At 56.0% G+C, this 25,469-nt stretch overlaps 1 protein-coding gene across 1 annotated transcript in view; it reads left to right on the forward strand.

The window, feature by feature from the left end:
* Positions 1-25,469, forward strand: part of LOC102057796 (fibrillin-2) — a 109,747-nt gene that overhangs the window by 83,819 nt on the left and 459 nt on the right. Inside the window, exons 27-64 of the mRNA XM_027801398.2 lie at positions 3,299-3,424; positions 3,896-4,021; positions 4,352-4,474; positions 4,775-4,900; positions 5,030-5,155; positions 5,584-5,706; positions 6,398-6,520; positions 6,887-7,012; positions 7,461-7,583; positions 8,007-8,129; positions 8,770-8,931; positions 9,444-9,512; positions 9,804-9,929; positions 10,236-10,361; positions 11,030-11,179; positions 11,714-11,785; positions 12,865-12,990; positions 13,460-13,585; positions 14,050-14,175; positions 14,412-14,528; positions 14,784-14,912; positions 15,535-15,654; positions 16,019-16,144; positions 16,231-16,383; positions 16,826-16,891; positions 17,175-17,300; positions 17,538-17,657; positions 18,129-18,251; positions 18,540-18,671; positions 19,274-19,399; positions 19,632-19,838; positions 20,040-20,165; positions 21,305-21,427; positions 22,088-22,204; positions 22,468-22,596; positions 23,221-23,340; positions 23,839-24,070; positions 24,601-24,769. Coding sequence (XP_027657199.2) covers positions 3,299-3,424; positions 3,896-4,021; positions 4,352-4,474; positions 4,775-4,900; positions 5,030-5,155; positions 5,584-5,706; positions 6,398-6,520; positions 6,887-7,012; positions 7,461-7,583; positions 8,007-8,129; positions 8,770-8,931; positions 9,444-9,512; positions 9,804-9,929; positions 10,236-10,361; positions 11,030-11,179; positions 11,714-11,785; positions 12,865-12,990; positions 13,460-13,585; positions 14,050-14,175; positions 14,412-14,528; positions 14,784-14,912; positions 15,535-15,654; positions 16,019-16,144; positions 16,231-16,383; positions 16,826-16,891; positions 17,175-17,300; positions 17,538-17,657; positions 18,129-18,251; positions 18,540-18,671; positions 19,274-19,399; positions 19,632-19,838; positions 20,040-20,165; positions 21,305-21,427; positions 22,088-22,204; positions 22,468-22,596; positions 23,221-23,340; positions 23,839-24,070; positions 24,601-24,769 — 4,889 coding nt within the window. The remainder of the gene's footprint in view (positions 1-3,298; positions 3,425-3,895; positions 4,022-4,351; positions 4,475-4,774; positions 4,901-5,029; positions 5,156-5,583; positions 5,707-6,397; positions 6,521-6,886; positions 7,013-7,460; positions 7,584-8,006; positions 8,130-8,769; positions 8,932-9,443; positions 9,513-9,803; positions 9,930-10,235; positions 10,362-11,029; positions 11,180-11,713; positions 11,786-12,864; positions 12,991-13,459; positions 13,586-14,049; positions 14,176-14,411; positions 14,529-14,783; positions 14,913-15,534; positions 15,655-16,018; positions 16,145-16,230; positions 16,384-16,825; positions 16,892-17,174; positions 17,301-17,537; positions 17,658-18,128; positions 18,252-18,539; positions 18,672-19,273; positions 19,400-19,631; positions 19,839-20,039; positions 20,166-21,304; positions 21,428-22,087; positions 22,205-22,467; positions 22,597-23,220; positions 23,341-23,838; positions 24,071-24,600; positions 24,770-25,469) is intronic.

Raw genomic sequence — 25,469 nt, forward strand, 5'->3', positions numbered from 1 at the left:
TGGAGCTTGAGCCTGGCATTGCCACTGAGCTGGGACAGGATCCATGCCTGGTATTTTCATTCCTGCTACACAGGGAGACGGCAACCTTTACCCTGGGGGTTGGCTAGTACACGGTGGAGCTCTGCCAGGCCGGCAGCTTGAACTCAATGGCTGTGAGCTCCAGTTCTCATACACACTTGGCTGTGTCTTTTGTGTGACGTCTCATCTCCTTCTCAGCCTTGTGTTACCCATCTATTATTTATTCTGCCACTGGTTATTTACATATCCACAGTCTAAACGCACACCCATCTCCAGACATTATTAATATCGCATGTTCAACCTTTATATTAAACCATCTATTTTCAAACACCATTGCAGAATGTTTCTCAGCTTGTAGATCTTTTTGTCTGGTGCCCTATCCATCCCACCACAGTTATCTTCCTAAATTTGTTCATCTCCCTGCCCTAAATGATGTATCACATCCCACATCAGTCATTTTAACCCAGTTATGTGTATCTTGGTCCCTTTTCTAGGTAATAGATGTTCCTTGCAAGTAGCTGTCTGTTATATCATCATTAGATCGCTGCTGAGATTAGTAGACCTATTATTTCCACTCCTATATTAGGAGACGTATTAAGCTTTTATAGCACTGCTTGGCCTCCTGCTGTCATTGCACAGCCTACAGCCATGTGCCATTAAATCAAATGCAGGAGAACATGCAGATACACCTTGCTCAGCAAGAGGTTCGTCATTTGACAGCTTGTGTCTCTTCTAGCTCTGAACTTGCTGATTCATCCAACTGTTCTTGGGCTGCTTTCCCCTGAATCTTTTCTAAAATGACTCTCAACCTGGGCTCACTTACGTGTGGTATCTAATCAGCTGTTGCTGTTTCTGCCCCATCCCTTTGGACCTGCACAGTTCCATACCTGCTCCCACCGTTGATCAGGCTCCTGTCAAGTTCCTCAAACATTTGCACGGATCAAGTCCTTCATGCAAAGTTCTGATAGACCATCTCTGCATTCTTCTACCCCACTCTGTGTCCAGTTATAAGGGCTCCTTTTCACCTGCCCATTTAATCATCCTTTATCCTCAGATAATTCTTTACAGCTACTCCCATCTGGCCAGTGCTTGTTTTTATTCTGTCAGATTCTCAGCTGTTTTCAATTTAATAATTCTTGTTTGTAGCTTAAAAAAATCCCATCAATGACCTCAGTACCTCAGTTCGTCTCCAGCAAGTCAGCCAGACTCTTGCTGTCCTCTAATTCCTGGCATACCATGTTCCTCTTCTCGTCTGTCTAGCCAGACTAACTTGTCTGACTGACCTGGTCTTAATATTCTGCTCTTTCTGCTTTGGCTTGGGCTTTCAAACCACTTCAATCTGTGGCATGATTCAACACCAATTATTTATTATTCATATTTTATTCTCTGCATTCTTTAAAATATATCACTGCCCTGCCACTGGCATGGTTTTCTGTCTTTTCCATACAATTTGTAGCATGGGTTGCTGCAGATCACAGTCGTCATCTTCCTCCTCCTCCTCTGTTTCTGAGATACTGATGGCCTGCTAACTTCTTTCTGGGATGAGATTTCTGATATCTTTATACAAGGATGCTGTGTTTCATTGTTCTTTTTTTGTGAATGGTTTTATTTAACATTTAATAAATTCTTGCTATGACCTGTACGATTCCATCTGATCCTGTAGGTGACCAGGGACTGGGTCATTTCACCCCAAAGGATGCTGTGGCACTATGGCCTTTCCCATGCTCAAGGATTAACTTCTTCCTGCCTGTGTTTGGCAAAAGAACGTGGCTCCAGCCTCGTGAGGCAGGAATTCTTGCCAGCCCCTGGCAGCAGAGAACATCAGCACTGAACCCGTGTCCTGCAGTGCACTAGGAACAGTCTCCCACCGCGGAGAACCGGAGGATGGGTGCTGGGGGCTGTGGGCTGTTTGATAGGTGCTGTCACCCCATTGCCAGGTGCATTCCAGTCCACTTTAGCTGTAGATCTGCTGAAAATCCCAGCAGAGTGTTCTCTGCAAGAGAGGTGAAAGATTCCATTCTTAACTGGAAGGCTGGAATCAGAAAAATAGACATATGAGGAGCAAATGGGCTCTTTAACAATACCCGACATCACTGCCGTTGTCTGCTGTCACCAAGGGGTTCTTGGGGGCTTTTTTTTTAGCGCTCTCGGTTCATTTGTGTTACACCCAATGGCTTTGCATTCAGAACGCACGTTTCTCAAAGGACAGATGAATCCTCTGAGCAGGTCCAGGGAGTCTTCCCTGTTCTTGCTCTCCCACTGTCAGCACAAGACATCTTGAGTCAGTCCAAGGGGCGTGCAAGAACGTAAAATCTCTGGAATCTATTCTGGGACCCAAATAGAGAACCTCAGACTCCTGTTTTGAAAGTTAGAGGATCAGATTCATCCAGTGCCTGCCCTTCCAAAAAGCACGTGAAACACCACAAGTATCACAAGGACTGTTACCCGTAGAGTATCACAGTAGATCATAAAGAGCTTTCTCCAGGGACTACAGGTAATGAATGGATAACAAGGCCTCCCAATTTTGATACTTGTGGTGCTTCATCTCCTCCTTCTGTTGGTTTTTGTTTCCAGCTATCACCAGTGCACCATTCTCGTAATTTCCCTTGTGTAGGTTTTTTATTCTGGCATTTATAAACCCTTCTATCCTTTTTTTCTCCTTCTTCTTCTTTTTCCTTCCTTCTTTTTTAATGCCAGCAGCCTGGTTTCATCTTTGGCTGGATCACATTTCTCTCACAGCAGTTTATTCTATTTCAGGAATTTCTCCAGTTCCTAGTAAATTCAATCCCTTTGTCCATATGTGAGTTTTTCAAAAATGTACAGACTATTTCCTAGCCCTGTGTATAATACTGGAACTCCTCCGAAGGCTCTTACCAAGCAAGCATATTTGTTAGTCTTCTATGAAAGAAGCTACACGTTTTCTGAGGAATCTCCCTCTGCTGATGGGAGTTGTGAAAATGTGCTAAGACGGGTGGGATGTAAGCAAAGAACTATTCTTCTTCTAGTCCTTGCTGGCTGATCTGCACACAGCTAGTAACTTCTTTCCTCCTGATACTACACCTGACGTTCTGCTGAGGTCGAGGCAAGAGCTGTGATTTCCCAAAATGCGTACTTTAACCAGGACTCACCCAAGCCCTGGGTTTGCTGCCCAGTTAATTTTGTGGTGTCCCTCTGTTTTGAGACGTCTTGCTGGTGATGGGACTGTGGTGCATGGCACCAGCACCATCCCATTATCTGGAAATCCCAGCTGAAGGGGACAATTTCATGTCATTCTCTGCAGATATCAATGAGTGTGAGCGGGACCCGCTGCTGTGCCGAGGTGGGATCTGCATGAACACAGATGGCAGCTTTGAATGCATCTGTCCCCCTGGACACGAGCTGACTTCTGAAGGGAACACTTGCATAGGTGAGATGGTGGAAGCTATGTTATCACCAGAGCCTCTTCAAGGGTAACGATACCTTGGCAGGGTGGATGTGGCTTTGAGCAACCCGGTCTAGTGGAAGGTGTTTATGGCAGGGGGTTGGAACTAGATGGTCTTTAAGTTCCCTTCCAACCCAAACCATTCTGTGATTCTATAATTCTATGATACGATACAGGTAGACTTGGATGTCATGCTGGGAACACGAATCTCTTCTTCCAGTCCCAGATGTGGATAGAACACATTCATCCAGCAGGGACTGAGGTTGCTACCAGGGTTTCATTGCAGTTATGATGTTTGTTGTTCTACCTGCTGTCACTGAGGGCTGACAGTGGGGCAATGACAAATTCAGTGTGGAGGCAGCTGTTGGGGGGGGGGGTTACCCAGGGACAGGTACCAAATGATGCTCAACGTGGTGTCAGCACGGCTGCCTGCTCAGACTGCTCTTCCCACTGCAGATATCAACGAATGTTCCCTTAGTGACAACCTGTGTCGCAACGGGCGATGCGTCAATGTCATCGGCACCTACCAGTGCGCATGCGATTCAGGCTTCCAGGCCACACTGGACAGGCAGGGCTGTGTCGGTGAGTGCTCCCCTGTGCCAGGATCCCAGTGTGCATCCAGGACCCTCCTGGCCTCGTATCTCTTATAGTGCTCAGTGGGGCGTCTGGGAGGCAAGGGGGGAACCTGCTGGTGGAGCTGGCACCACTGGTAAGGGGCTGTCGCCAGCTATGAAACTCCTGTGAGCTGCAAGTGGTTGGCAAAGGCAAGAGGTGCTTTCTTCTGGCTGGGGGAGCTTTTTGTTTCCTCTTCAGCACCTCTCCCACCACTGGCACTGTGTCTGAGCAGCTCTGCTGCAAGGCATGTGTCCCAGCCCACCACCCAAGCAGCATGACCTCCCCCTTCTCCCCCAGACATCGACGAGTGCACCATAACCAATGGCGGCTGTGACACACACTGCTCCAACTCAGAGGGCAGCTACGAATGCAGCTGCAGCGAAGGCTACGCATTGATGCCGGACAAGAGATCATGTGCAGGTGAGTGGTCAGCTTGGCTCTCGTAGGAGCTGCCCCAGGGACCTCTGCATCCATTGCCAGACAGCCATAGCGTTGGCTTCAGGGTGAGGGGGGCTGGTTTTTAAGTCACTTCCAGAGAGGTGATTTACCTGGACAGATGTTTTGGTTTTGCACTGCAGTGTCCAGCCACTCATTACAGGCTCCAGAGTCCTGTAACTATGAGACCTGGTGCAGAGCCCTTCCTGGGACTCCCCCCTGCTCCCACAATACCCTTCCCTTGGCTCTAATGTCTTTACTTTGGCAATGGTCTCCTCTCTCTAGATATCGATGAATGTGAGGATAATCCAGATATCTGCGACGGCGGGCAGTGCACTAACATCCCTGGGGAGTACCGCTGCCTCTGCTTTGATGGCTTCATGGCATCCCTGGACATGAAGACCTGTATTGGTGAGGACCAGGCTGTGCCCTGGGCACACCGCAAGGCTGCTGTGGGACCGAGGAAGGGGTACAGAGGGTTGCCCCAGGGTCACGTCAAGGTTCTTGTGGTGTTCCAAACAAATCCTTTTGCTCCTGCAGATGTGAATGAATGCGATCTCAACCCTAACATCTGCCTGCATGGCGAGTGTGAAAACACGAAAGGCTCCTTCATCTGTCACTGCCAGCTGGGCTACTTTGTCAAGAAGGGAACCACAGGCTGCACAGGTGGGAGCTCGCTAGACCTGGAACTAGGGGTGCTGGTGGGAGCCCTCCCAAACACCTCCTGCAGCTGCGCTGGGGGGAGCACCACCCCTGTACTGGGGGTGCTGCAGGCACCTCGGGATGTGGCTGTGTGCTGGGAGCCCTCCTGGGTGGGCAGAGGTCTCCAGGCTGCAGGCAGGAACAGACACTTTCCTAGTTTATGGGCAAGCCAGGGGCCAGCCCTTCCTTTGGTCTCTGTCTGCCCGGGGTGAGCACAGATCAGCTCACGGGTACAGCTCCAGGCAGCCTGTTCCCCAAAGCACCTTGTTCCATCCCCTGGGGCTCAGACTCCAAGGAGCCATTGGTGCCCAGACCCCTTGGCAAGATTGTACCTGGTACCCCCTCCTCTCCTGGGGGAGCTGCGTCAGCTCTGCTGTCCTTCCTTCCTGCAGACATCGATGAATGTGAGATCGGGGCTCACAACTGCGACATGCACGCCTCCTGCATCAACGTGCCCGGCAGCTTCAAGTGCAAGTGTCGCACGGGCTGGCTTGGCGATGGGCTGAAGTGCAACGGTGAGCTGGCATCCCAGGAGAGGGTGGTTGTGTGTCGGTGGGCACCTGTGAAGGCTGGGCTGAGCTGACACCCTCACTTCGAATGCTCCTGAGCCCCAGGAGCCCTGCGTGAGATTTATGGGATCTTGGAGAGAGGGGTGGGGGTGGGGGTGTTGCGCTGTCAGGCGTTACAGCCATGTCTGTGGAGCCGTGAACATGGGGGCGAGGGCACAAGTTTGGGATGTGGAGGGAGTGGGCGTGGGATTGAGATGAGTGTGTACGAATGTCGTGGTCAGACTGGCAACGTGGCGGCATGGTGGCATGTTGGGACGCGGTGTGGTGTGAACGCAGGGCTACAGGGTGTGGGAGGGGGTAGGGGGGGTGCAGGCTGTGTATATGAGTGCAGGGATGTAGCGGCACGTGTGTGGTGTGCATGGAGGAACGTAAGGGTGTGTGGATGGGTACGTGTGTCTGAACTGGGAGGTACTGGGAATGCGGGTATGTGTGTGAGAGCGTCTCGCGGCCGTGTTTTCTGTGTCAGCACTGCCAAGGAAGTGCTCATGGCCATAGAGGCTCACAGAGATGCGTCAGAGCCTCATCAGCACTCCAAGTGCCTGGAGGCCATTTGCTTGCCCCCTGGGCCCTACACTAGCCACCCAGGCTTAGAGCAAAGGCCAGAGGCAAAACACTGACGGGTGCCCTCCCTGCCCAGATCTGGATGAGTGTGCAACTGAAGAGCACAAGTGCAACCTGAACGCCAACTGTGTCAACACACCAGGCTCCTACCGCTGTGCCTGCCGAGAAGGCTTCAACGGGGATGGCTTCTCCTGCTCAGGTGAGGCCCGTAGGCTCAGTTGGCAGCAGGAACGTGGCTCAGGCATCCTGCTGGGACATGGAGTCACCCCCTCTTGGCCACCAGCCTGGCTCAGCACCTGGCTGCCTGTGTCTGGGGTTCCCCAGACCAGATGCCCCCCAAAAGCCACTGCAGCCTGCCCTCACCGCAGCCTGCTCAGATACCTTCAGAGAGACCTGGCAGCTGCTCAGCAGGTCTTTGGGGAGGATCAAGGCCACGAGAAGTGTTGCAGCCCCCTCCTCCCAGCAGAGGGGTGGGAACAAGCTTGAGGGAATTTTCTGGGCAAGCTGAGGGGAGCTCCCATCTTCGGGTGGACACCACGTCAGTCTCGTGCTTGACCCTCTCTAGATGTGGACGAGTGTGCGGACAATGTGAACCTGTGTGAGAATGGACAGTGTCTCAATGCACCTGGGGGTTACCGCTGCGAGTGCGAGATGGGTTTCAATCCTACAGAGGACAGCAAAGCCTGCCAGGGTAAGTGCCCAGAGTTTTGACAGCTGCTTTAAGAGATCCAGTGGCCACCTCCTTTCTGGCCTTGGCCTCTGCACTGCACTGTCACCACCTGATCCGTTACTAGGTAAGACCCACCTGAGCAAGACCCACCATCACCTGGTGGTGCAAGGCTCCCAAGGTGCCAGCTCTTCTGCTTGCCAGAGTTGGTCCCCAGCCTGCAGAGACTGGGCTAAGCCAAGGATCCGTGCAAGACATGGACAATCAGCAAAACAGGGGTGAGGGGAGGGGGCATACACACAGCATGCCCGGTCCTGCTCACCCAGGAGATGACATCCCATGGCACTAGAACCATCCTGAGATGGGTTGCCCACAGCTGGGCTGCGGCTCTGCTTTGAGACGGGAGCAGGAGAGGCTTGTCCTGGTCCTCATTCTGCCAGATCCTGAGTACCCAGCTCTCCCTGTTTTGCAGACATTGATGAATGCACCTTCCAGAATATCTGTGTCTTTGGGACGTGCCAGAACCTGCCGGGGATGTTCCGCTGCGCCTGTGATGATGGCTACGAACTGGACAGGAGTGGAGGCAACTGCACAGGTACAGGACTTTCACAGGGCTGCTGGATGGGGGTGACTGCTCTGTTATCTGCTGGTGTGAGCTTGCCCCAGCCATGGCAGGGAGTGACACGAGCAGCCTAAAGCCAGTTCAGTGTCCCTGTGTGATGTGGTGATGTGTCTTTGCTCTTGGCAAGACCTCGATGCTGCTGGAAGGTGAACCTTCAGCGGGCAGGAGGGAGAGCTCGGTGCGGCTTTGCTCCTTTCTTCTGGGCAGGGTGGTGTGAGGCAGAAAAGGCAAGGTCTTTTTCTGGAAGAGCTTTACCTTCCATCACAAAAAGCTTTAGAAACACCATGGTCGTGGGGATAGACCCTGAACACTCAGTACAGAGCGTATGACTGGGGCAGTGGTTTCTGTGGCAGTCTTTGTCTTTTTTTTTCAGTCTTCACATTTCCATCCTTTCAGACATCAATGAATGTGCAGACCCCGTGAACTGCATCAACGGCCTGTGTGTCAACACCCCTGGCAGCTACCTGTGCAACTGTCCACAGGACTTCGAGCTGAACCCCACTGGTGTGGGCTGCGTGGGTGAGTGGGGACCCCTGGAGAGCACAGCTTCCATCCACGGCCTCGGTGGTCCTTCGTGTTGGTCCCACATAGCTGGAAGTGGTCAATACTAGAGCCTGGGGTGGCTGCCCACTGTCTGCCCCACGAAATACCCAGCTGTCCGCGATGGGCTTAACCCTGCTGCAGCAGCAGCAGCAGCAGGGTCCCTACCTCCCGTTACGCCTGCCCCACCTTGTGTCACCAGTGTGGGTGCTCTCCTGGTTGAAGCAATGCTATTCCTGGGAAGCTCCGGAGCTATTCTGAAGTGTTTATTTCTTGCAAGGCCCTGGGTTACTGATGACATTGTTTGGGTCATGCTCCTTAGTCATACTGAAGACAAGCCACCGTGCTGTGACCTCTATGTGATATAGTGTGGCTTTGACCAGACAGGCTGGGCACACTTAATTCTTGAAGGGTTCCCAAAGTTGTGAGCTGCAAGGACAGTTTGGATCTGGTTTACTACCGCACAGGGAGCTGACAGAGTGGATATCTGGGACAGGACAGGGGCCTCATCCCTCTTATCCCTCTCCCTGCTTCTGGAGGCAATAGTGCCATTCACGCCTCCTGTGCACACAAGTCTTTACTGGAGAGGCTTTGCTCACCCACCGCTGTTGTTGCGCAGATACCCGTGTTGGGAATTGCTTCCTGGACACCCAAGATCGAGGAGATGGGGGGATCTCCTGCAGTGCAGAAATTGGAGTCGGGGTCACTCGGGCATCCTGCTGCTGCTCACTGGGTCGTGCGTGGGGCAACCCCTGCGAGCTTTGTCCTCCAGCCAACACGAGTGAGTTGGGAAAGTGACTGGGGTGAACTCGGGCATGGGCCGGGTGGGCAGCTTAGAGAAGAGAGACGGGGCTGCTTCCTTGTGGGTTCTCAACTCGGGCTGGGAGTCCTTGGTCTAGGATATGCTTTCATCACGATGGAGCAAGGGGAGCTGAGGAGAAGGAAGGCAACCCTGCTGTGTCAGTGCAGGGCTAGCCAGGTGGACCAGGGCAGGCGAGAGGTGAAGTGGGCTGAGGGAGACCAGGCTGGTTGTGCCTGGGGGATCCAGATTGGGACCCTTCGTTCCTAGTCCAGTGGGCTGGGGGAGGGAAGTGGATGTGGAATAACCCCATTCAAGTGTTGGCAGGTAGGGACAGGGCGGCTGAGTTAGCTTGGGAGTCAGGCTGCTCCATCTGGATCGCTGCCACCGTCCTCATGGCCTATTTCTCCTGGGTTTCTCCTGGTTCTCCCTACCCCTCCTGTTTCATGGGAGCCCGCTCAGCTCAGGATCCCCCTGACTGACTTTTTCCGCAGCTGAGTACAAGACCTTGTGCCCTGGAGGAGAAGGTTTCCGGCCCAACCCCATCACTGTCATCCTGGAAGGTAAGCCCACCTGGCCGCCATGTCCCCTCTCCAGGGGCTTGGGTGCTGGGGGAGCCCAGCCCCATACAGGCACCCCCTGCCATGACGCTGGGCTGGCCGGGTGCCTGCTGAGCCCCTGACCACCAGATGGTAAACAGTGAGTATGAGCATTCCTCGAATGTTCTCCAGCTGCCTGGGCACCAGCAGTGCCTGGAAGTGGTGGGACGAACCCGCTGCAGACCCCGGGGTGAGGGCACTGCCTGGGCCGGGCTGGCAGGCGGTGATCACCTCCCAGCTGCTCTCCCTCCTCAGATATCGACGAGTGCCAGGAGCTGCCGGGCCTCTGCCAGGGCGGCAACTGCGTGAACACCTTTGGCAGCTTCCAGTGCGAGTGCCCCCTCGGCTACTACCTCAATGAGGACACGCGCATCTGTGAAGGTAGCTGCACCGTGTGCCTGGGCTTCTCTGTGTGCCTGGCGTGTATGGCACACGTGTGTGTGTGTGTGTGTATGTGTGTGTGTGTGCAACGGAGTTATGCATGTATCTGGGAGTGGCTGGCGGAATCCGTTCCCCTTTCTCTCCCAGACTTCCCATCCTCATCACAAACCCTGTCCCCTTTCCCAGTGCCTGGCCAGCCTGGTCCCCGTGCCAGGCGCGTCCATACCTTGTGCCGAACCAACCCCGTGTCAGACCCTTCTCCAGCTGTGCCTGGTGCTTTGACCTCCAGTTTCCTTTATTCGGCAGATATCGATGAGTGCTCTGCTCACATTGGCATCTGTGGCCCTGGAACCTGCTACAACACCCTCGGCAACTACACCTGTGTGTGCCCCCCTGAGTACATGCAAGTCAACGGAGGAAATAACTGCATGGGTACGGCACGGTGCAGATCCGTGGGGAGGGGTCCTGCAGTGCCCTATGCAGCGGGGTAGCCTGGGCAGCCCAGTGTGAACAATGGGCTGAGGATGGCTGAGGATGGAGCAGAAGTGCTGGGAGAAGGGGCTGAGACTTGGGACACAGAGTTCAGCAGTGCCTCGGCACATCGCTGCCCTACACTGCGCACGCTGCCTGTGCCGGAGGGGCTGACACTCGCCCTGCCAGCAGTTGTGGGGCAGCGGCTGGCACAGGGTGGTGAGAGACCCAGCGGAGCATTGCCACTGCCTGCCACAGCGTCCTGCTTTTGGCTGGGAGAGGGTTGTTTCTTGTCTTCTCGATAGCTGGTACAATGCTGGGGTTTGGATTTAGTATGAGAATAGCAGGACCCAGCGCTCACTGGGAGCAGGGCTTCAGCCCATCACTGCAGCCACTTTGCTGGGCTCCCCTCTGTGTCACCTGCAGTTCCTGAGCACCAGGACAGGACAGGGTGGCCTGTCCCCAGCAGCGAGTGCCCTGGGGCTGGCAGCACCCATTCCTGGGTCAAGGCATTCCATGTCAAGAGTGGTTCCAAAGAATGTTTATCAATAGGGTGATAGGCGCTTCATATATATAAAAATAAATCTATATAATTGTGGCACACGATGCTGTCTGGGCTGCCTTTGCAGACATGAGGAAGAGCGTGTGCTATCGCAACTACAACGACACCTGTGAGAACGAGCTCTCCTTCAACATGACCAAGAAGATGTGCTGCTGCTCCTACAACATCGGCAAAGCCTGGAACAAGCCGTGCGAGCCCTGCCCCACACCTGCCAGCCGTAAGTCATCTCGGCACCGCAGCTGCCCCCTCGCTTTTCCAGCGATCCCGTGTGCTCTGGGGCACAGACACTAACAAAATAGAGGGGGAGAAGGGAGAGCATCGTGTCTGGCACCTGTGGGTGAGCACTGTGGGGATGTGTATTGCACTAGGACAAGGGGACTGGGACAGTATCTGCCGAGAGGAGATGACGTGTGGGCTGGCTGGGCGTGGGGGGCAGCTTTGGAGTGGGGCGTGCTGGCCACGCGCTGCGTGGAGGACTGGGTCTGTACCCAGGTGTGAGGCGCACAGATGCCGTGCGTCTGCGTGTCCCCTGTAGCGCATGCGTGTGTAAGCCCTTTGCCTGATGCCATGTTTTCTTGGGGTTCCCCATGTTCTGGCCCTTGCAACTCATGGCCGAGCACTGTGCAGATCCCCTCCAGCCTGTCAGACCCCCCTCTCCACTCACTCCAGCCATAGTTGTCCAGCCTCGTCCCCCTTGTCCCTTGCTGCACCCCACTCTGCCATGACCATGACCTCGGTGTTCCCCTTCCAGCCGAGTACCAGATCCTGTGTGGGAACCAGGCCCCTGGGTTTATCATCGACATCCACACTGGGAAGCCGATCGGTGAGTTGTCCCGTGCCCTGCGGAGCCAGGTCTGCTCTCTGCCCCTCTGCTTCCTTCCCGCGGTGCTTGTGCGCTGGTTCTCTTCCCCTCCCTTTGTAAGTCAAGCCCCGAGCAGAGGACAGACAAGGACGAGAGGTGGCAGACATGGCTGCAAGCTGCTGGCCAAGCCTTCAAGCCGATGTCCTGCGTGGCTGAGCTGCTCAGACCTCCCCACATTTGTAATTGTGGCTTGTTTCTGTCCCACCTGGAGAGACAGGTGGCCAGTGGCCGCTGGCAGTGGCCAGTGGCCAGGTAGATGCAGCGCTGTGATAGCCCTCGTGCTCACGCTGCCGGCAGCACCAGCCCTACAGCGGGAGGGCACTGCTGAGAGCCGAGCCTTCGGCTTTCTGGTTTGGGAGATGGGAAGCCAGAGGGGCTGTTGACAGTCCTGGGATTTGTGGGCTGCCTACAGACATTTTGCAGTCTTGGAAGATGGACTCGCTGGTAGTTTGTCAGACAAAGAGTAGTTAATCGTTGCTTCACCTGGCCTTGGCAGCGCCAGCCAGGGGGCTGAAGAGGAGGGAGGTGAGTTCATCTTCTGCTCCCAGGGTGAATGCAACCAAGGGATGCAGGGCTGGTGGTGGATTGTGCTGGGCACAGCGACGGAGCCAGGGGCCCTGGAGCCATCTCAGTATTTCAGTGACCCCCCTGGACAACTTCCCACTTGCAGCCTGGTCCCAGAGCCTGGGCAAGTGTCCATGTTACTGCAGAGACATACTTGCAGAAAACAAGGTGGATGTCCTGAGCAGGATCCCTCCCAGCATGTGCTGTGCAGGTTCTGCCAGCAATCACATGGCTCCGACAGCTTGGAGCCTTGTGTGGCTCTGTTGTGTGACCAGCCCCCTGCAGAGCAGCCCCAGCCTAGCATGATCTGCAGGATCCAGCATCAGTCCTCCAAGAGCTGCTCCGCTGTTGGTCTGGCAGCCCTTTCCTGCTAGTCTTCTTCCTAGAACAAGCAAGGGCAGCAGTCTCCCAACTATGGGGGATGCTTTCCTCCCTGCTGCCTTCCCGGGATGTTGAGAGATGTTGTCTGTGCGCAGATATCGATGAGTGCAGTGAGATCCCAGCTATCTGCACGAACGGTGTCTGCATCAACCAAATCGGCAGCTTCAGGTGCGAGTGTCCCATTGGATTCAGCTACAACAACATCCTGCTCATCTGCGAAGGTAAGGGGCAGCCAGGGCACCTGGGGGGGCTCGCAGTGTGCCACTGGTGTCTCCCCGCCTCATGGAGCACCAGGGTGAGGGCTGGCAGCAGACATGGACAGAGTCTACGTGTTCTCAGCCTTCTTGAAATTGTCTTCCTTTTCCACATCAACGGTTGGACAAAACCTGCTGATTTTCATTCATGTTCCCACCTGGGTTTCCCTTCCTTGGTTTTTTGGAGGGGTCTTTCAGAAAAAGTTTGCAAATGTGAGTGGCTCAAAATTTTGAGTTGTCACTAACATTCCCATTATTTTATTGCAAAGCAATAGAAAAGGGTTGAAAACTTCTTGAAAAAAGGTTGACCTTGATTGGAACAAGAGCTAAAATTCAGTTGACTCCATGAAGCCCCTCCGGCCCCCCCAGGATGACGGTGCCTGGTGAGCGCTTGGTGCTCTGCACCGTCAAGGTTTGCATCGCTGTCCTCCCACAGACATCGACGAGTGCAGCAGTGGGGAGAACCTCTGCCAGCGCAACGCCGACTGCATCAACATCCCGGGCAGTTACAGGTGCGAATGCTCCACTGGATACAAGCTGTCGCCCAGCGGAGCCTGCGTGGGTAAGATGGGAGCTCTTTGCTACCTATTCCAGAGATGCGCGCGAGGCGCTGCCGCCCCTGCCTGGCCTTGCAGACCCTCATGTGTGCACCCAAGGGAAGACAGGGTGAAGGACATGCCAGTCCCACACGTGGGTTCTTGGTCTGGGACCACAACCTGGCTGTGCTGTGGTTATGGGATATCTGTACTTTTGGAGTGATTCCCCAGGACCGTGGGCTCCTGGGGATGAGAAAAGGTCATTGTGAAGTGCAGCTTTAGTCTGGCAGCTCAGGCCATTTTCTCCAATTAAATTATTTTTTTTTCTGATTGCAGTGCATAAATCTTGTTCTTTCTGAAGCCACCTCTCAGGAAACGGAGACCCCGTTCTGCTGTTCACGGACACAGCTTCCCACCCGCAGGCGGGGGTCTGCCCTTCCCATTAGCTCCATCCCTCCTGCTCACTAGCTCCCGCTTCGCTTTCTTTCAGGTCGCAACGAATGTCAGGAGATCCCCAACGTCTGCAGCCACGGGGACTGCGTTGACACCGAAGGCAGCTACGTCTGCATCTGCCACAATGGATTCAAGGCCACGGGGGAGCAGACCATGTGCATGGGTCAGTGTGACTGCCGCAGCCCTGCCGGGAGTCAGATATCAATATGGATGTGAGCTCTCTCCAGCACCCGCTGGGTAGTGCCAAGGACAGCCAAGGGCCACAGTGTCCCCTCGATCCCAGGCTGCCCCTGCGAGCCACAGGGGTCTCATGCAGCTGCCTGTACCCTGCCTGCACACCCAAGGCAGCGGCACTCAGCTGGCTCAGGCCCTGAATCGGCCATGACCTTCTCTCTGCAGATATTGACGAGTGTGACCGACAGCCCTGTGGAAATGGGACCTGCAAGAACACAGTCGGCTCCTACAACTGCCTCTGCTTCCCCGGCTTCGAGCTGACACACAATAACGACTGCATGGGTGAGCTGCATCAAACCCCGACCGCGTGGACCACTGGCTGGGGTCAACGCGGCAGCAGCTGCGGGGCATGGGGTGGCACACAGTGGCATACAGGGGATCAGCTTTGGGTGTCAGCCGGCAGCGGCTGTAGGAGTGACCTCTGGGTGTCACCCGGCCGTGGCTGTGTGTGTCAGAGGTGTGGGGCTGGCTGAGGTGGCACGCTGACACGTGCTGTGCAATTCTCTTCCCGTTGTGCTTATCATTTCCCTCCCACAGACATTGATGAGTGTTCATCCCTGGTGGGGCAGGTGTGTCGAAACGGCCAGTGCATCAACAGCATCGGCTCCTTCCAGTGCTTGTGCCAAGAGGGGTATGACCGGACCCCTGATGGGAAGAACTGTGTAGGTGAGTGTCCGGGCAGCAGGCTGGCCCTTCTCTGTGGGTTGAGCTATATGTTGGCGTGGCTGGCACTGTGCAGTGCTGTGAGATGTGGTCCCCAGGCTGATCCCATCAGTGGCCACTGAGCAGTGGACTCTCCAGAACCTCTCCCAAGGCCCCAGGTCCTCTGGAGCCAAAGGCTTGTCATTTGACTGCCCATGGAGAGCTGGATTGAGCCCCACTCTGCCTGCATCTCCCTCCCAGCAATGCAGGGAACAGTCAAGCCAGTCCCCTTTCCATGTGCTGGGACCTGCAGGCAGTGAGGAGAAATGTCCTGCTGATACCCCTAAAGCACGCAGAGTTGTACCGGGGCTGCCTTGGGAACCATCCTGCAGGCAGGGGCTGTGGGGGCAGATGGGCATATCGTGCTCTGCTTACTCGTGTCCACCGCAGCCTCCTGCAGGGCTGAGTCCATGTTCCCAGGGTCCACAAGGCAGAGCATCCAGGAAAATTATCTGCTTCCTTTGCATCTTCTGGGCAAAGCAGGGTGCAGCTGCACGTGGGGCACGGGTGCAGTAAGGTACCCTGCATGCAAGTCCTCCGAGGTGAGCACGGACACTATCACTGTTTTTTTTCCCTGTCTCTGCAGACATCAATGAGTGCGTGAGCCTGCCTGGGACCTGCTCCCCGGGCACCTGCCAGAACCTGGAGGGCTCCTTCCGCTGCATCTGCCCCCCTGGGTATGAGGTGCAGAACGACAACTGCATCGGTAATGTTGCCTCTCCGCCTCCTCCATTTCCAGCACAGCCTGTGGTCCCCTCAGACTGTTCCCAGAACAACCATATTCTTCCTGAGAGGGCTGGGGCATACACCCCCCCACCCCCCCAAAGATCTTCCTGAAAGCAGCTGGGCACAGAGCAGGGCAAGGCCTGCTCCCACGATGGAGGAGGCTCATTGCTTTTGCTGTGCCCTGGCCTCTTTGTTGTCCCATTTTCCCTGAGGGTGGGTTAAGGGTTAGGGATGATGTTCTGCAGGTGTCAGAGCTCCCCAGACATCACAGCTTCAGCTGATTTAGTGCAATGAGGAAAGGAGTGACCTTTGGCTGCCCTGTAATGTATCCCTGGTGCTCCCAGATATCAACGAGTGTGAAGAGGAGCCCAACATCTGCCTTTTCGGGACATGCACCAATACCCCTGGCAGCTTCCAGTGTGTCTGCCCTCCAGGCTTTGTGCTGTCTGATAACGGCCGGAGGTGCTTTGGTGAGTGCCGCTCATCGCAGTGGGGAGGGGACCATAACCGTCCTGGCTGTCTGTGGTGACCTGTGCATTTCCCCATCCTCCTACAGATACTCGCCAGAGCTTCTGCTTCACTCGCTTTGACAACGGGAAGTGCTCAGTCCCCAAGGCCTTCAACACCACCAAGGCTCGGTGCTGCTGCAGCAAGATGCCAGGAGAAGGCTGGGGAGACCCCTGTGAGCTGTGCCCACAGGAGGGGAACGGTAGGTGTGCTGGGACCTAGCTCCACGGGAGAGATGGCTGCGTGTGTCTCCAATGTGCGCAGTGTGGGGAAGGGGTGCAGGTCAGGCAAGACAGCCAGTGGTGCAAGCCATCCAGCAAAGTGGGCTCCTCCGTCTGGAGGGTGCTGCCTTGAAACTGAGTAGCCCATGCTGGACACCAGCACTCCTGGCCCTCCAGCAACCACAGCCACATGTATTTCTGCTTTGGATCTGCTCTCAGTTCTCTGCAGGGCTTTAGATAAGGGCAAAAGCATCTTGGTGCCTCCAGATCCAAGGTGTTTTCCAGCCAGCCAGGGTTTTGTGGCCTCCCATGGGCAGTGAGCTGCCAAGCTCTCGGCCATGCTCTAGAAGCCTCCAAAGCACATTTCAGCTTCTGACAGTAGAAGCACCTGTAAGCACATCAAACGTCTCTGCTTTCTTCCAGTTGCCTTCCAGGAGCTGTGTCCATATGGCCATGGAGCCATCCCAGGCCCAGGTGACACCCGAGAAGGTACGGTCTGAGCTAGGGATGAGAAGATGCTTTGTGGGAGGGTTGCCTAGAAGCAACCAAACGCAGGCTGTCTGGGGAGCAGGGCTGAATCCTGGTGGCAGGAGGGGGGCACACAGGACTGGGTGCCCTCCCAGGCTCACGGTCTTTGCCTGCGCACCAAAGGTTCAGCCCCCAGCTCCGGAGAGGGAGTATCTGAGATGGGGGGTCTGCAGTCCCCGAGAGGACAAGGCTGTTTCTGGCTACATGCTGACAGGAGGTTTCATTGCCTTGGTTTCCCTTCTAGACGTTAATGAATGCTCGGAGAACCTGGGTGTCTGCATAAACGGGGCTTGCATTAACACCGACGGGTCCTTCCGCTGTGAGTGCCCCTTCGGGTACAACCTGGACTACACAGGGGTCAACTGCGTGGGTAAGGGTCTGCACAGGGACCACCCGCTCGCTCTTGCTCTTAACCTCCTCATGTCAGAGGCTACGAGTGGGGGGGGGGGGGGGGGGGGGGGCGAGAACCCACCTGCCTCTCCCCTGTCCCTTTGCCTTTTACCCCTGGCTCCTGGCTTTGCTGGCGTGAGCGCTCTGGCTGCAAGAAGAGGCCAGCCCGCGCCTCCCCCCCCAGCTCACCCACTAACGGGGTCCCGGCTTCCTCCAGATACCGACGAGTGCTCCATTGGCAACCCCTGTGGGAACGGCACCTGCACCAACGTGGTGGGAGGCTTCGAGTGTGCCTGTGATGAGGGCTTTGAGCCAGGTCCCATGATGACATGTGAAGGTAACGCAGCTGTGGGACAGTCCCTTCAGCCTCATTGCATACTGGACCGTACTGGTGGCCCCAGTGGGTCACTGCTGGTGAGCAGCACTCGGGTCAGCCTCCAATGGACAGTGCAGAAAAGCTGGCTGGGGCTCTTCTCCACATCAGTGTGTACATCAGCACTGGCGCCCTTCGGCTTCCTTTGAGGCTGGAGACCAGGAGGAGGCCTGGAGACCTGCCTAAATGCAGGAGATGCCTCACCACGGAGCCAGGACCCTGTCCCATCAAAGCTGCCGAGACACCAGGTGTCTGTCCCACTCTGCAACTGAAGACCATGACAGGAGGCCTTGGTGGAACAGAATTCTCATGAGATGAATGCACGGGGAGGGGGGGACACTCCTGTGTCAGTGGGGGGGGTTCCACCACTGTTACTGCCCAGCTGACTCTGCTGAGAGCACAGGGTCGAGCCCCCTCCTCTCTCTCGCCTCCCAGATATCAACGAATGCGCTCTGAATCCCCTGCTCTGCGCCTTCCGCTGCATCAACACCTTTGGCTCCTATGAGTGCACCTGCCCATCTGGATACGCCCTCCGAGAAGACAGAAGAATGTGCAGAGGTAAAATCCCTTTCTGCACCCACCGGGGAGCCCCCACACTCTCCCCAGCCCCCTGCCCTTAGCCGGTCCCTGGTGCTGTACAGCGAGGAGACAGGACTTCTGAGCTGGCATCTCTGGGCTTGCACTCACCCTCCCCTCCCGGGGTGCCCGTGCGGTGTGCCAGCCAGCCTGGGCCAAGGCAGGAGGGGTGGTGGAGCGGTGCAGATGTGAGCACTCAGTTCTCAGTTGCCCCCACAGTGCCATGGAGCTGGCAGGTTGGACGTGGTCTCATGAGGTTCTTGGTTGCAGATCTGGATGAGTGTGCAGAGGGGCTGCACGACTGCGAGTCTCGAGGGATGCTGTGCAAGAATCTCATCGGGACCTTCATGTGCATCTGCCCACCAGGAATGCAGCGTCGGCCCGATGGCGAGGGTTGCACAGGTACCAAGGGACAGGCTGGGAGGGATTCCTAGCGGGGCTGGAGACCATCCTCCTCTAGATATCGTCTGTGTAGCTTTATTTTACATCCTTCTGTCAAAACAGCTCCTCCCCAGGGTTTCCCATATGTCAGAACTCCCTGTATGTCCTACTAGGTGCCTACAGACACAAAACCCCTGTTCATCCCTGGACCCACATGTCTACGCAGTTCCAGCGCAGGGTGACACAGCATTAGGCCATGTGTCCTTTCTGTTGTGTCTTTCCATGTCCGTGTCAAGCTTCTTTGCACCGAGCTGCTTTTGCAAGGGCCAGCAGTGGGCAGCCCAGACCTGCGCAGTATGGGGCACAGCAGGGAGGTGGAGCGAGCCCAGCTCCGATCCCAGCCTGGCAGCTTGGCCACTTGCAGGTGGAGAATGTGCAAACCAGGGGAGCCGGGGTACTGAGCCACTGGGCAGGTGGATGTGTCCCTCACCTGCCTAAGGATGTGGAAGTTGTCCTTGAGGACTATGTGACAGTGTTGCAAACGGAGTGGTAGCGCTGGGGACTCATGGAAAGCTGAAATTTGTCCTGTGCCTCACAACCCTTTGTGGTTCCTTCTTTCCTAGATGAGAACGAGTGTCGCACCAAGCCCGGAATCTGCCCCAACGGCCGCTGCATCAACACGGTGGGAAGTTACCGCTGTGACTGCAATGAAGGTTTTGAAGTCAGCCCCTCTGGCACAGAGTGTATTGGTAATCACCAAGTCCTGGTGGGTCTTGAGCAGCCTCTCTTTAGTAGCAGATGATGCTTTTCAAGTGTTTCAGGGTTTCCAAATAGAGAGGATGTTGGAGCATCACCTGTACCTTTAGCATTATTCAAACCACACTGCCCTCTGTGCTGGAACTGGCACAGGCTGGACAGGTTCTCCCTGATGCTGACACTGGCTCAAATCCTGAACTTGTGTTCTCGCTCTCTCCTGTCCAGACACCCGCCAGGGATTCTGCTTCACTGAAGTACTGCAAACCATGTGCCAGATGTCCTCCACCAACCGCAACCTGGTCACCAAATCCGAGTGCTGCTGCAACAGCGGGCGCAGCTGGGGCCCCCAGTGTGAACTCTGTCCCCTCCCTGGAACCGCCCAGTACAAGAAAATGTGTCCTCATGGGCCGGGGTACTCCACTGACGGGAGAGGTGAGCTGGGGCCCGCATCACCTTCAGTGCAGAGGGGGGAAGCAGAGATGTGGGTACCTGCGGAATTCCCCCGGGACCTGGCTGGGACAGACCTACACAGTGCCTGGAGCGGACGAGAAGCCTGTGTGACACAGCCCCGGTGCGGGAGCAGGGGGGCAGAGGCAGCGCTGGCAATAACAGGTCCTTCCCTCCCTCCCGCAGACATCGATGAGTGCAAGGTGCTGCCCAACCTCTGCAGGAACGGACAGTGCATCAACAGCATCGGCTCCTTCCGCTGCCACTGCAGGCTGGGCTACACCGCCGATATCACGGGCACCGCCTGCGTGGGTGAGTCGGGAGGGGGAGACCCGTGTCTCTGGGCAGCCCTTGGCCTCGGCAGGCTTCCACTCCTTCTCAGCATGCAAAGAGAGGGTCCTGGGACCCCCACCTGGGACCTGCCCTCTGCCCTCCCCTCCGGCCATGCCGTCCTGCATATCCGTAGCAGGGCTCTGGACACTTTGCCCTATTGCATGGTCTTCTAGACATCAAAGTCATCGCTCTGTGTTGTTTAACTCCTTAAAAGTGAGGCTTCCTGTCTTCTCCCTCTGACCCCAGGAGTCACAGGGACTGGCAAGGAGCGAGACCCAGAGATGAGCAGCCAAGCCTTGCGTTGGCAGGGCAGCTGGTTCTAGCCAGCCTGAGCGCCACGTTGGGAATCCAGATGTTGACATAAAAGGCACCCCTGGAATCACAGCTGCAGGCATCTGGGGAAATACTGAAGGCACTGAGGATGTGCTGTACTTCCAGTACTGAGATGGTGTTCAAGACGATGCCAGCAGCTGCATGTCCTAGACACTGGGTGGAAAAGAAGCTTTGGCCCCCAGAAACCAAGCACTGTGCCTAGGAGTAGAGCAGAAATGACCCTGAGCACCTGGGCAGGATTCCTCTCTAGATATCCTTGTTCTTTCTCCAGTTTTGTGCCCTCCAGCCTGGCTCAAAGTTACAGGCTTTGTCAGAGCCATTGCTGCTACTCCCTGCTGGGCAGAGGAGACAAAGCTCCAGAAGTTCAGGGCTGGCCCCGTCACTGATGTTCCCAGTACTCAGGAGGAGCATCTACCCATCTCTTCAGCTGGGAAGGGGCTGGGAAAGATGTCACACAAGATCCCACATCTGAGCAGGGAGGTGATTTGGCTCTTTTCCTGCAGGAGATCTCTTGGATCTGTTGTGCTGGCTCAAACGAGGTGCTCCCTTAAAGCCCTTGTCTCTGCTCTCCTGCTTCCCGGAAAGTGGAAAAGATGCATTTATTTGGGGCAGGGAGTGCCAGAATCCATAGGGCCATCTGAGCACTTGGCTGTGTGGGGCCACGAAACCTGGGATCACCTTGTATTCAGGAGCCCCTTGGTAGAATGAATGGTCCGAGGGGTGCTGGGGACCCCATCCAGCAGCACCACCTGTGAATGCTCATGTGTCTCATCTCTCGAGTCTAGATTTGGATGAGTGTAACCAGTCCCCTAAGCCGTGTAACTTCATCTGCAAGAACACAGAAGGCAGCTACCAGTGCTCCTGCCCCCGAGGGTACATTCTGCAAGAAGATGGGAAGATCTGCAAAGGTATTCACCCAGGAGAAGGCAGCAGAGACCCTGCCTCATCTCTGGCAGCAGGGAGGGTGGCAAGAGCTGGTAACACGGGACAGGACAGCCAGTTCAGCCACGGGACAAGGCTAGGCACTGAAAGAGGTGCCGTGCTGGACCCTCATGGAGTGATGCATTAGGGTTTCATCCTTCCACAGACACTTCTGTCTCATCAGGGGAAAAAAAAATATTCCGTGCCCTTTCCTACAGCCTGCACAGCATTTCTCAAGCTGTGCTGAGCTCCAGGGGCTGCATGTCCCCAACAAATGGGCTTTGTGTGTCGGAGTCACTGTCAGGCTTTGCCCATCTCCCACAACACCAGTGTGTCAGGCTGCGAGGAGGGTGGCCTGAGGGTCTGGGAGAGTCTGGGGTCTGTGGATTACAGCAGAGGCAGAGAAAAGTCTCTGTGCCTCCCAAATGTGTCTGTATATGAGCAGCAGCTGAGGTGGGGAGAGGCTCCCGCGACTCGTTAGTCTCACGTAAGAATTTGGGGGGTGTCGTTGCTGAGGCTGGTCCGTGCAGTCCTGGTCTGCCCAGGACCACTGTGTGTCGCCATGTACACGCAGGTGCCACAGACTCAGACCCAAAAGATACCTCAGTAAGATAAATTGAGACATGTTCTTCTGCTTGTCACTTTAGACTTGGATGAATGTTCCACCAAGCAGCACAACTGCCAGTTCCTCTGTGTGAACATTATCGGAGGGTTCAACTGCAAATGTCCCCCAGGCTTCACTCAGCACCACTCATCCTGCATTGGTGAGTAGAGGCATTGGCTGCCCTGCTGTACAGCACCAGCGAGGACCCCGTGGGTCAGCTTTAAGCCCAGAAGAGCCTTTCCAGCGGCCCAGCCCTGGCTGCAGAGCACTGCCCCGCTCCAGTCAGCCTGGGGCTGTGTGTCTGATTTGGCTGGATGCGGCTCAGCCGGGGCTGAGCTCAGTGATGCGAGGTAGCTGTCTGCAAAGCTGCACGCAGCCACGTCGCTGGGGATGGAGTTGCAAGCGGCCACTGGTGTTTTGCAGACAATAACGAGTGCACGGCTCAGCCCTCTCTGTGCGGAGCCAAAGGACAGTGTCTGAACACGCCAGGCAGCTACAACTGCGAGTGCCAGAAAGGATTCTCCCTGGACAGCTCTGGTGTCAACTGTGAAGGTGGGTCTGTGTCTCTGGGGCTTTGACAGGCACATGTTCCACGTGGAAGAGTTCCCAGTTCACTCACGGTCTCTAAGGCAGCTCAGTCCAGCCAAGAAGGGACTAATCCTTACTGTGGGGCACCAGAAACCCACAGGGGAGCTGCAGTGCGTAGGAGAGGTCATTGCCTGACCTGCCTGGAGAAACGCTGGCTCTGGGACAAGCAGATGAAGGTCTCGGTGCTGCAACCGTAGCAGCCAAGGCTGGGAAAGGAGCGGGTCTGTGCCTCATCAGGGCAGATCTCATGCCGGCCAACACTCACCACGTGCTAAGCTAAAGGGAAAAAAGCCCGTGTTCAGCGCAGGCAGCCTGGAGCAGAGTGGTAACGATCCAGGCCAGACCTTCCATCAAAAAACCGTCCAAGCAGGGGCTGCAAGGGGATGGAGGTGGGCCTTGGGGCGGAGGGTGTTATTCAGTTTCAAGCTGCAGAGACATAATTAGGCAGAAAAACCGCCCACCCACACAAGCACCCTCAAGGGTCCTGGCTGCCGGGCCGTGCCATGTGCACGTGGTCCCTGTGCACCCAGCGCTGCCCACGAGACAGGGAGCGGTTCTCTCACTGCTGCCTGTGTTACATTGCTGCAGATGTGGATGAGTGTGATGGAAACCATCGGTGCCAGCACGGCTGCCAGAATGTGCTCGGAGGCTACCGCTGCGGCTGTCCGCAGGGCTACGTGCAGCACTACCAGTGGAATCAGTGCGTGGGTGAGTGTGGGGTGGGGGCTCTTGTATCGTGTGGCTGTGGGGTGGGGGGAAGAGGGCGGCTAAGCTCTAAGTCCCTCTCCAGACACCCCTCGCCACCTCTGACGCTGCATTCTGGGTTCATCTCTGCTAACCTAGCGCTGATCTTCCTGCCCTGTCCCAGAGACAGACCGTGCCTGTGCCCAGGAACGGTGCCCCTGCCCGGCCTGGCACTGCCCTGGGTTGTCCCCGCAGCAGGGAGTGTCAGGAAGCTGCTCTGCAGAGGGATGAGCTCCCAGTGCTCCTGACACCAGCAGCTCCCTGCCTTGCAGGAAGATAAAACAAAAAAAATCAAGGCAGTCCTTCAGGGACCTGCATGGGATGAGGTCTTGGGAGAGGGGAGCCGCCAGCTCAGCGGTGGCCGTGGGCAGGTTTCCTTGGCCGTGTGGCGTGGGGTGTGCCAGCGGCACCCGTGCTCCCTTCCACTAAGCTTCTGACTCGTTCTGCTGTCTTTGGGTGCAGATGAAAACGAGTGCTCCAGCCCCACCGCCTGCGGCTCTGCATCCTGCTACAACACTCTGGGAAGCTTCAAGTGCGTCTGCCCATCTGGCTTTGATTTTGACCAAGCCTTCGGCGGGTGCCAGGACGTGGATGAATGCTCAGCAGGCGGCAGCCCCTGCAGTTATGGCTGCTCCAACACCGACGGAGGCTACCTCTGCGGCTGTCCTGGCGGCTACTTCCGAGCAGGACAAGGGTAAGAGAGCAGCCAGCAGGTCCCCACAGGCTCCTGTACGTTCCTGGGGGATACTGCAGGCTGCCAAGTGCATGGTGCCCCCAGGCAGGATCCATCACCACACTTCTGCTCTCTGCCACTGGCACAATTTGAAGGAGCCCGAGGAGCCTCCCCTTCCTACACGAGTCCTCAGCTTGTCCATGCCAGACTACCTCACCCACCAGAGGATCCTCATACAAATGTGCATCTCCTCTCCCATTTCACCAATGCAGTGGCTAGTGCAGCTGCTAGCACTGTAGCAGATGCCCTGCAGATCCACCTAGCCCAGGATGAGGCAGATTAAACCTACTGGCCACATCTAAATGAGACATGGCGCGATCTCTCTCAGGCGTGTCCTGTGTACAAGTCTTCCTGCACAAGCCATGTCTTCCACCCAGGCATGATCCTTCTTGAGTTTCTGGGTGCCACATGGAGAAGCTGTGAGGGCAACGGTAAGATTTCCTTCTTGAAGCGTGAATCTGACATGGGTCTGTCTGATCTTCTGCCACCAGACACTGTATTTCTGGTTTGGGTTTTGGGAAAGGTTCCTACCTTCCTGCCCCACAAGAAGAGGATGAAGACAACCTGCTCTCCCCTGAAACCTGCTATGAGTGCAAGATAAATGGCTACCCCAAGAGGGGTCGGCAGCGGCGCAGTGTCAATGGCACTGTGAAGCACCAGGTAAGAAACCCATGGCATCCTGGATGGGGTGGACGGAGCAAGGCAGGAGCTGGGTCACTTGGGGGATAGCTGCCTGGGGTGGTTCCCGTGTGTGTGCCCACTCCTGTGGGGCTGCCTCAGTCCCGGCAGAGATAGCAGCTCACTCGGTACCTGCCCATGCTGGGTGCTTGGGTGTTTGTGGGTGCCACTGAGTTCAGAAGTCCTGCAGGAACGGAAGGTCTTTCACAAAACCTTAGAGAAGGTCAGGACAATCTTAAGTGACACACTTGTGTGGTTTGCCCACAAACGTTTGGAGGTATGTGCAACCAAGAGGTAAAGGACACGTGTCGTTGCAAGGGGAGCTGACGGGGGAGCAATTCCCATAGGACCATGGGGGACGGTCAGCACTTGCTGTCTGACTCCAGGCTGAACCTGTCACTATCAACACGGGTTATTCCTTGGAGGGAAGTTCTGGCCTCTGTCCAGGGCTCCCCCAAGAAGTTCACAGGCCTGATAAAGACAGATTGGACTGGGAGGTCACTATGGGCCCTTCAGGCCTTGGGAGGAAAATGCCTCTGAAGTTAGTGGTTCTTCCCCTGAGGATAAGGGACTGTGCTTGCTGGTTCAGTCTGCGACACGCCAACAGGAGAGCAAGGGCCACGGGAGATGTAGCCGCTTCTCAGAGCTGTTCTGGGGTGGCCCGTGGGGCAGAACTCCTCTA

The sequence above is a fragment of the Falco cherrug genome, chromosome 4, assembly GCF_023634085.1.
Source record: "Falco cherrug isolate bFalChe1 chromosome 4, bFalChe1.pri, whole genome shotgun sequence".
NCBI lineage: Eukaryota > Metazoa > Chordata > Aves > Falconiformes > Falconidae > Falco > Falco cherrug.